Source organism: Lonchura striata, chromosome 13, assembly GCF_046129695.1.
Source record: "Lonchura striata isolate bLonStr1 chromosome 13, bLonStr1.mat, whole genome shotgun sequence".
NCBI lineage: Eukaryota > Metazoa > Chordata > Aves > Passeriformes > Estrildidae > Lonchura > Lonchura striata.
The window spans coordinates 10,977,979-10,988,653 of record NC_134615.1 but is presented as its reverse complement, the minus strand read 5'-3'; the positions used below and the strand labels follow the sequence as shown (position 1 = coordinate 10,988,653).

At 42.8% G+C, this 10,675-nt stretch overlaps 1 protein-coding gene across 11 annotated transcripts in view; it reads left to right on the top strand.

Moving 5' to 3' along the window:
• The window catches only part of ZNF423 (zinc finger protein 423), a 228,206-nt gene that overhangs the window by 164,575 nt on the left and 52,956 nt on the right, over window positions 1-10,675 (top strand). The window contains exon 7 of one of the 11 annotated variants that reach the window (XM_077786323.1): window positions 2,713-2,984. The exons of the other annotated variants lie outside the window; for them this stretch is intronic. Within the exon in view, the coding sequence (XP_077642449.1) occupies window positions 2,713-2,801 (89 nt within the window). The 3' untranslated portion in view covers window positions 2,802-2,984. Of the gene's footprint in view, window positions 1-2,712; window positions 2,985-10,675 lie in introns of those variants that run through there. 11 annotated transcript variants of the gene reach the window in all.

Below are 10,675 nucleotides of genomic sequence, written 5' to 3'. Positions count from 1 at the left end.
TTGTTTGTCCACAATTCTGAAGGCAAAGCATTTTGAGCAGTGGTCCTTGCAATAACATGAATCATTTATTAATGTAAATATCATGGATATGGTATAAATCTCCTCGGTTCCTGAACTCTCAGGACATTTCTTCATTCCTGAGTCGGAATCAGCAAGGACTTCCTAGAGCCTTGGTATAGTTCAAATAATGTACCATATTCCAGTCACAGGCAGTGTATTCCCTGCTCTCAACAACAGGAGACCAGTGTATGCTTTCTGTATGAGCTGTCTGCTGCATCACATCAACCTAAACAATATTTTATTATGCTTTAAGGAAGTTTAAATCTTCTCTTCCTTCTAATGCACTCCAGAGGACACAGATTAGGGTTGGCTCAAGGACGAAATTTGGCCATTCTGTCCCTTCTGCCCAACGCCAGATGAATGAAGTTGTGGAGGATACTGGCTTTGCTCAGGGACAGGGTGTGTTCAGCAGCGTGCCCTTTGATAACCTGGCTTAGGCAGCAGCACATAAACCCCTGCTTAGGTCTGTAGGAGCCAGGGGCAGAGTGGGAGCCCACAGTGGTCAGCGCTGGGGGGTGATGTGGGGGTGATGCTCAGTGCTGGGCTGCACAGGGTCAGTGGACTGATCTTATCATTGCCATCTAATGTGTATTATCCTTGAGCAAGGTCCAAACCCATGTCCCTTCTCCTCGAGGTGAAAACCACCAAAATTAGACCATTGTTTCAGCATCCACCACAGTTCATCACTAGCTTTCCATTTCTTCATGTTAGTTATATCACTGGCCAGCTGGTGTTTTTGCAGAATTTTTTACTTGACTGACTTCCTCCATGCACTTAGAGGTGAGCTAAAAATAAGAACTTCATGGGCAAGACAGTGTATCGCTTTAACCAGAAATGCAAATACCTATAAGAGCTGATAATAAACATAAATTCATTGGCAAATAATGTAGTTAAATACATTTCTACTTTGGACAAAGAGCACTGAAGTCTGTAGGAGTTCTGCCTGTACAACCATAACATATCACAAGCTGATTACTCAGTGAACAGATGTGAACCTGGACACTCAAGTATCATCTTGGTGAGAAGATTGCCTTTGGGTTTCAGATTGTTTTAGTGCTTGGGGACTTGGAAGGATCACAGTATGTGCCCAGACCTTGTGGCCTTGCTATTTTCAGCCCCTGCACTGCTGGCTGCCCACAGCAAAACTGTGAATTGCAGGTGGTCAGCTGGCTGCTGAATAACTTGGCGGCATTTGGGCCATGAAGTCCAAATTACCTACATAGAGTCCCAGCAGCTCGCCGTGTACCAGCAGCACGTATCGTTCAGCCTTTATTTCAGGGTTTCAACTCTGCACCAAGCAACTGTCCTGCCTTTCTTAAGTAGAGATGTGGAGGAGAAATTAGGGTGCCCATGGTTTGCAGCTCTGAGCGGTTCTGAATGGCACAGGGCCAGAGAGTGCATTGTGCTCCAGGCTGGTGGGAGGCTGAGGAGGGAGAAGAGGCTGGAGGTGGAAAGGGCCCACGTGCATGCTGGCCCAGGGCATCCATCCTGCCAGCAGGTGGGCAGGAGAATGTGTCTTCTGTAGCATTTTCAGAACTAAGTTAATATTTTAATGATAGATGGTTTGTTTTGATGAGTTTTGAAATGAAGCAATGATCTTGGCTCTTTGAAGGGAACTGATTGACCCTAAAGATTCTGCCTTTTTTCTAAACAAAAAGCTGTAGTTCTATTTTCCTTCACATGATCTCTGTAAGGGGTCATTTTAAGGATGCATGAAGAACACTTACAGAAGACAGGAGTACATTTTTTTCCCCAGTAAAATATTCAGCCAGTGCTCTTTGTCTCTCCCTGAGAACATTGCGGGATCCAGGAGCATTAAGTGAGCCACAGATGCCAAACCAGGGGAAAAAAAAAAAAGAAACAAACTATATTTTCTGCTCATCTGAGGAGTGAGGATAACACAGGCCCAGAAGCACACGTTGTGAAGCAATTTCAGTCGTAGCTGAGTGCCTGTTTTCCCCTGGAGCACAGACTGTAAAAACCTTAAAAAGCTTGGTTTCTATTTCCTTAATATTCTGGTTTTGAAGATGATATTGTGATGAAGAAAAGAAAAACACCCTTTTTTAAGGTGCTCTCATTCTTTTTAATTAGAAGATTTGGAGAAGATTTGAAGTAGGAGAATCATGAACCAGCTTTTCAATGTATTTGAAAGGCATAGATAAATATTTAATTTTAGAGAGGATGAGACATGAGCACAATAATTTGTATTTGAATCTGTTACACCCAGTGTAAATCTGGAGTAACTCCAATATTCTGAAGTCAGCATTCTTAGTCTCAGTTTATCTCCCTGTAATTGGGATGGGAATCTGGCCCACTCTGCAAGAGACTGCAAAGAGCTCTTTACCTTTAAATCTATCCCAGTTAAATTACATGGGGCCACAACGTATCACCTACATCCTTGACTATTTTAATGCAAAAATATAGTTTAAATCTCCCTGGATTTGCTGATCATCTTGGGATTTCTAAAGATACTGTTATGCTGTAATACACGAAGAATATCAAGGAAGAAAAAGGTCTTTAGTCAGTTTCTCTGTATTAGAATAAATAATTTGATTGTGGCATAGTCTTAGTCTTAGCACTATTCAGCATGTTAGTGGCAGCCACACCTATGGGTTCACACTTTTGGGTGCACACAGCCCGTGGTCCTCTGACAGGAAGGCATCACCTCTGACCGCTGCAGGCTTGCAGGGAGTGCTTCCTTTGGACCCGTGTTTGCACATTCACAGCCTGTGCCTCACTAAAGCTCTTCCATGTGGTTTAATTTATTTTTTTTACTGCACTTCGATTGCTTGCGCTCTCTCCTAAAGCATAAGGAAAGCCAACAAGAAATAGTGGTAAAGACAAATTAGAGATATTTGGCTCTCTTAGTGGGTCATCTCCCGGGTGAGTTAAGCAAGGGCAGGGCGCAGAGGCTCCATCTGCGGACGCCGGCGCTTCCTCTCCTCCATCTGCTGGGTGGACACCGGGCTCGGCTCGCTGCACAGCAGACGAAACACGGACGAGCAGATTTTTCCAGACCAACCCAAATGAATTTGACTACCCAACAAATGGCTCACTTGGCTAACGGGGAGGGGGCAGCCTGCACATCTATAGGCCGGGTGACCGTAGATAATTAATGCAACAAACCCAGTGTCTTTCTTAACTCTGCTGCAAATTTGAGTAAAAAGAACACAACGGTTATAGTGAGGTGTCACATCTTGGCTAGTAATGAATGTTCTCTGGGCAGAACAGACTGACCCTCTTACATTATGGACACGAGCAGAAGTATTGCTGTGGCATTTCAAGTCTCTCAGCTGACAATACAGGGTGTTCTTCTAAGCCAGTATACAAAGTAATGAACTCTTTAGAAATCTATTTAGAAGTCTATTTTTTTTTTCCAAGAATATAAGTAGGTATTTACTGTTGTGAGAGGGGTTAAAATTCCTCATCCCATCAAAATCAACTGAAAGATCTTGGTGCAGCTAGGACTTTGGATGGCTACAAAGACACTTTCTAAAGTTTTTCTTTTGCATAGCAGATCCTCATGTTAATAGAAATAAGTGCCTTGCCACACCTGCTTCAGACTTGTGAAAAACCTCAGTGTGAGATATGGTAGACAAAGATGAATGTACATGTATTTGCATTGTTTTAAAAGGCAGCAGTTCAGAGAAATCTGATGAGGGAGGGAAACATGAAGGAATGCATCGCTTTCCTAATTGCTATCATAAAAAATTTTATAAAGAATAAATACTTGCCTGACTCTGGTAACAATTGCATAAAAAGAAATGTTAAAAGCAGTAAATGGGACGAAAAGTTTGCTGAATAAATGGCTAATTTGCTGAGGAGAAATCACAACACTGTTTCACTGTGTGTTCACCTTCTACTGTGGAGTTTGTACAGAAAAGTTAACTTGGTAGCTAAATACTAGTTTGGAGTCCCTTTAGAATTATTTTACAAAGCAAGAAATGGTTCAGTTTTGAAGGTAATAAAAAGGAAACTAACACTTGTCATATAAAATCTTTCTTTTTCTTTTTTTTTTTTTTTTTTAAGCGTTAAAAGCAAGTAAGCCCCTAGTGGTCTTAAATAATTTGCGTAAGTACACTTAGCACATTCACTTCCTTGGGAGTGCTGATTGGGTACCAATATATTAGTCCCTTGCACAAGGAGAAAAAGGAGATAATGAGAGGCAGGAATGCTACCTTCACGATAATTTCCCGGTATTCTGCTTTCCTCAGAGGTCTGGTGTGTGGGAGCGCTGACCACCTCGATCCTTGGGCAGATAATAGAGTCACTTAGGAAATGAGAGACAGCAAATGGCAATTTGAGGTGGGAGGGATGGCTCCAGCAGTAAATGGCACGCATTAGGACAGCCTAATCACTTAAATGCAGCCTATTAGTAAGTTTAGCTGAAGATGTTAAAAGAATCCTTGCAGCCTCTCTGCTGGCATGTTTGGAAGGGAGTTCAGTTATGAGACTATTAAAATGTTATTTTGATAATTAAGCCCACAGCTGTTGTGAGGGCGTTGGGGGCACGAGCTGGCGCAGCAGCCGAGCGCACCGGTGGCGCGGGGCGCGGGCAGGGCCAGAGGAGAGGAGAAGGGAGGAAAGGAGCCCTCGGGAGATCCTTGGCGCTTGGGAGAGCTGCAATGGCCACCTCCAGCACACAGGCCTCCCGCGGGAAGGTGCGAAAGCAGGAGGAGCTGCTCCCCTGCCCTGCCAGGATTTGCATCTCTGCTTTCTGCAGCAGGGCCAGGGTGAGAACGGGTCTCCCAGGATGCGTGGAGTTGCTTTGTTTGCTGTAGGGATCTTGGCTGGGTACAGAACTTATGTCTGAGGGAGAAGGGCTGCAGACAGCAGCACTGTACACTGATGCTGGGGAGGTGAGTGTCCCCATGTCACATGGCATGTGGGCAGCAGCGCCCAGGTTACACAGGGGCCCCCTGCACCTGCCAAGTCGTGCACCAGGACCAAAGGGGACATGGCTTACTTGAATCAGATCTTCAAAATTAATGACAAAATTTTCGTTGTTTTTGGAAATGGGAACAGGCTATGATTGTGTTCAGACCACAGATATCTCTGTCCAAACAAATAAGCTGGGTCAGCAGGGTCTGGTCTCTGGGAGTGACCCAGGGTTTACTTTAGTACTTTAAGTGCTCACTAAATATGCAATAATAAACCCAAAACCAAGTTCACTGTGGCAGGTGATGTGAACTCTTTTGCAAACACAGTTTGCATTTTATTTTATGTATACTGCTACAGACAAAGCATGCCTTGTGCAATATGCATACAGAGTTTATCTGTGCTGCCCCAATCACCTCTTCTGTATTAAAAGTAGGATGATTTGCAGTGTTTATCCATATTGAACAGGATATAATTGCCCAAATTAAGGCTGTCCATCAGGACAACTAGTAAATTCACCTCTTGTCTCCATGTGTCAGTGGTAACCTTTCCACAATTGCTCCTCTACCCGCAATGCAATGTCAATTGTGGTCCCTTGTTGACTCCCTGCCTGCACATACTTAGTGAATACAGAATCAGAAAACAATATGTGTGATTTTGTAAAAGAGACCGCATAAACAGAATGTAAAATGGGAGAAATTAGCCTTTTGATGAAAAGGGAAATGAAATCCAAGTATGGCTCCTGCTCCAGTATCAAAAATTGTTGAACTTGCAACTTTTCAGCATCTCTTGCTTTCCACAATTTCAAAAATGTCTTCAGTAACATCTGTACTTATTCTCAATTCATACATCAGTGAACCAGGCCAATTTTTAAAATATTATATATAATAACAGCTATGTATCTAAATTACTATTTGTCAGCTCAGCTTTTGATTATCAGCTGGTTTATATATAATTATAGCTACTGTCAGTGTTGATCTTTTTTAACATCCAAATGACATTCTTTTTTCTTCTTTTAGAAAATACAACAAAATAAAAGAAACAGCCCTTTAAAGTTTTGCCAGAATAGATAGGTATTACCTTACCTTCCTGGGAGGTCCATGCTGAAAATTAATTTATAGTTTCTGCTCTACCTGTGAGTGATCTACTGCAAAAAATGTACTCTAATCAGAATATTTACTTTGAAGTACATTGAGCATTTCTGTATTTGGTATTTCCACACAGTGTTGTAAACATCCTGTGCTCTGTGCCAAGCACACAGACAGCCAGAGTACCTGGGATGCTGGACATGGCACAAGAGGTGCAGGGCTGTGCTCAGTCTGTAGAGGTCTGCAGAAGGTGATGGGGGGATTTGCACAGGCAATATCTGTTGGGGCAGGTGATCCACCCTGGTGTGTCCTACCCTGATTTCATACAGGTTTGATTTCCTCCAGTTCATTGAGGTTATTTTTGCTAAAGACTAGTGGCAGTCCTAAGGAAGTCAAGTAGGGGTCCAGTTACCAGCATGCACAACTGTGGCCAAGGTGTGCTTAGCAAGAAATTGTTCACAACTGTGACGTTGAGGAGAATCTGAACTTGAAATGTGTGAACCAAAACAAATCCAGGAAGGATTACCATGGGAAGAATCTTGGACTTAGAGCCAGACAGTGAGATTGTCTTAGTGTGTGCAGTTTGACCCTACCATGGGATGGAAAACCAAGATGCAAGGAGACCAAGGCAAAGGAAAATGTGTATTTAAGGCAGGAGATGTTTACAGCATGGGTCAAGGATTTCACAGTTGAGACGAAGTGAAAGGATAGATTTTTATTGAGGAATAAGAGGGCTTAACACTACAATAGTATGTTATTACAAGTCTGTTGAACTTGTTTTAGCTTTAGGGTGTTTTGATTCCTGAAAAGCAAATTAATTACATAGTAACTCTTAAATCCTGGCTTCCTTACCAGTAGGAAAAGGTTACTCTTCCCTTGTGGCTATTTCTTATTACCACCTTGTGATGATAAAGTATTTGGCACATGAAAGTCAGATGCTTTGGAGATTACTACACGAGTTATTAGCCTATCTATGTACCTGAAGTATTTGTAATGGTATTAATGCCTTCCACGATTCAACCTTTGTAACAGGGAGCATCTCTTGACAATTGAGTGGAGATGCATCCTTTTCCCAGAACCAAGGCCACAATGTGACCTTCCAACAACCTTGCAAAAAGACATCTTCACACACATGGGCCAGACCCTTCTGTGCTGTTTATTACAACACCTAGGCAGGGACTCTGCCCCTCTCAGTGATTCCTGTTGCTGTCATTCCAACTTATAGAAGACGTAAGTGAAAGATGAGCCCAGAAAAAAATATGAAGAGCTTTTTGGGGAAAAAATCCTCTAGGATAGCCATGGCATTGGGGTAAGAGGTGAATATTGTCAAGAAAAAATCTGAATGTTCTCATTAGATCTATTTCTACACCACTTTCTGCTTAAGGAGAATATTAAATGTCCTTTAGGCAACACTTTGACAGTATCTTTTCCTTTTTCCTGGTGGCATAATTAAAAGCCATTTATTTGGTACCGAAGTTAGGAATCACCTTTCTCCATGTTAATCAAAAGCTCTAGCTTACTAGGGCTGCTAAGTGCCCAATACTGGTGACTTTGGGGGTTTCAGGAAGAGCCCTGGTCAGAAGTGCTGGAACCTCTTTGACGCAGTCAGATAACAAATACCTACACTATTGTTTTTTGTGGGGGATAATGATTGTCTCTTGCCGTGAAGGGGGTGCCATCCTTTGTTACTCGTGTAATAGCTGATGGCAACTCATTTAAAGTAGACAACTTGTTGTCTTTATAGTGTCCATAGGTGCAACATTTATGTCTTTATGGAGGATGTTTTTTGCTGATTTGTGTTTGGGTATATCTATCTATCTATCTATCTATCTATCTATCTATCTATCTATCTATCTATCTATCTATCTATCTCATCTATCTATCTATATTTCTCTCTCTCACACACACACCCCCCCAGTGTACAGCCCTAGCCATTTGTTGTGAGGAGCTGGGTGTGCTCTTTGAAGAGAGGAGGTCTAACCAGGCATCCTGCCTCCTCCCTCAGCCGTGACCTCTTGGACTGCCTGAAGCCATTAATTCTCCATTCCAGGGCACTGTGAGCACTGCATTTGTTGCAGTTCATGGCAAGTGTGTTCCCGTGGCACAAAAGGATTCTGCAGTGAAATACCAGCCAAATATATGTTGGGTTTATTGTTTGATTCCCAACTTCTAAAACGCCAGTGTAAATAAAAGAGCTGCAATGTTGTGCTGTGTGTCCCCAGCTGAGGCAGGACGAGGCTGTGGCCGTGCCCCTGATGTGGAGGGTGGCATCAGCCCATGGCAGGAGGCACAGCTGCCCCAGGGCCTGGCCTGGCTGTCCCCTGGGGCTGCTCCTGCAGCAGGGATGCAGGAGGGCATCTCCAGCCTAGAAATTATCTCTGAAATTGTCTCAGCACCTGGAGACCTGCAGGGATTTGGCACAAGCCCAGCTTCTGGACCACCTATGGATCTCTCTTGGGCTACAGCAATGTCCACTCCTGGTTTATTTTGGCAAACAGAAGTGACATGCTGGAGAAACATGAATAGGCTTTTGTGCACTTCAGAAAAGAATTTTAACATAACACCTTTTCCTTTTTTCAGGGAAGTGCAAACAGTTTGCCCCCAAATCTCAGGAGCTAGACTTTTTAGTATCAAGGACTTCTGTCAGCTTCTACTTAGGAAAATGCCTTGAGTAGAGATCTCTGGTTATCTGTTTTATTTGAATTACTGGAAGTCGCATCCTGCAAACTGCTGACTGAGTTTGGATTAAGCTAAATTTGGGTAAAGAAAAATGACCCACTGTAAAGAAAATGCTGGGAATGGCTGCTCTGTTCAGCTCTGTGTAAGATTCTCAACAAGAGGTTTCCATTTTTAATTCTCCCTATGCATCTGTGAGATAAAACATTACATTTTAGCTCTGAGATTTCTTTGTCCTTTACTCCTTTGCTTTCAGTACTTAGGCACACAATTCCTAAGGCTCAGTTGCTAGGTATAAAAAATTGAAGGCAATTTTCCTCCTCAGCAAAGGATTTCCAAAATTCTCATACCTTCCTTAAGCTACAGCAGAATAATGGGAGGCTGGTGGTACTGTCGTGGTGCCATTAGCTTCGCTGTTCAGTAGCTGCACATCAGCACAGTAATCATTTTCAGATTTACAAGCATTAAATATTTTAATTTAATGCCTTGGCTCTCTTGTAATTCATGCACTTAATTATATGATAATTACTCAAATGAAAGAGATACAGCTGCTGTTGTATCAATTCTTCTAGGAATGTGAGATTCTGGAATTGGCCTTTGATTTCAGGGTTTTGTTTGCTGGTTTGTGGTTATTTTTTTTTTCCTGGCCCTTTCCGAAAGCTAGTGGGCACTTACAGGTAATTTTTTTTTTTTAGTATGTGGATCAGAGGTGAATTTCAGGTAATGTTACTTTCCTAGCTTCTTTTCCTGGAGCATGGCATACATTTGGCAGCTGAGGGACTGGGCACTGTGCTGGCTGTTTTTACTGCTCCTTGTAGATTACAGTCATTAAAACAGAGGCACTAAGGCAATGCTTCCGCAGTGCAGGACCCTGCTCCATTGGAGGTGGCTGCAGAAGGAAGTGAACTACAGGACAGAGCTGTGTGTTTGTGTACACGTGCACATACCTGTATAGAATTTAATACCTTCATAATGGGCCAGTTGGCCAGTGCAAGTACTGCACAATGAAATCACATAGTAAATTAAAATATAGCAAATAAAAATCACATAGTAAATTAAAATACAAAACCAGGCCAAATAGACCACCAACAGGAACAAAAGGATTTAGCACAAAGGCAAACCAAATGACCTCAAAGGAGAAGGGCAATTAACACACCAGGTAAAGAAGAAAAGAAGAATTCTTTTGTATTTGTATTAGCAAGTGCAAAAAAAGGCAGTCAGTTCAAAGAAAGGAGCCCTTAGAATCTGGGAGGGTAGCACTGTCCCTGAGGACCACAAAGCTGCCAGTCCAGGGCTGTGGCACTTCTTCTCTACAAGGAGACCTCCTTATGGGCATCCTGCAGCAGGTAATGCCCCAGGCTCCTGATTTCTGCTTTCCAGCTCTGTTCTTAACTGTTTTAAATGCATAGCAATAGGCTTTTTCTTAGGAAAAGCAGTAATTATGAGATGGCAGAAGACATCTTCTGATTTTTTGCTATTTTGGTTTTGTCACGTATCTCCAGTGCTCAAAGGTGGAAAATTACCTTTGTTAGGAGATGTGCTAGTGAAAGTCTCCATAAAGTTATTCACAACTTAAATTACTGTAGATCTCTGGAAACTGTTGCACATGTATGTGCAGCTTGCTCTGTGGAAGGGTAAGTACCACATCCCTGGCAGCTGCCACTGGCTCGGGTCTGGCAGGAGGGCCATGTTGAGCAGCAGCCTTATGGAACTGCTTGTGCTCTGTACAAATACTTTAAACCTTCCATACTGAGCCCCTTCCAGCATATCAGAAAAGAAGGAGCAGTTTCAGCCCCTGTGTATTCAAAGGAAACATGCTTGTGAGCAAGCAGGAAAGAGACTGTTCCCCCAGTGGGGCTGCTGGAGCTCTCTGGGATCTCTTTCTGCAGAGCTCCACTTTGTGTGTTTTAACTTCTGGTTGTTTGCTGCTGTTGTATCTTCTGGCCCAATTGATTAAAACGTTCAGTGAGCTT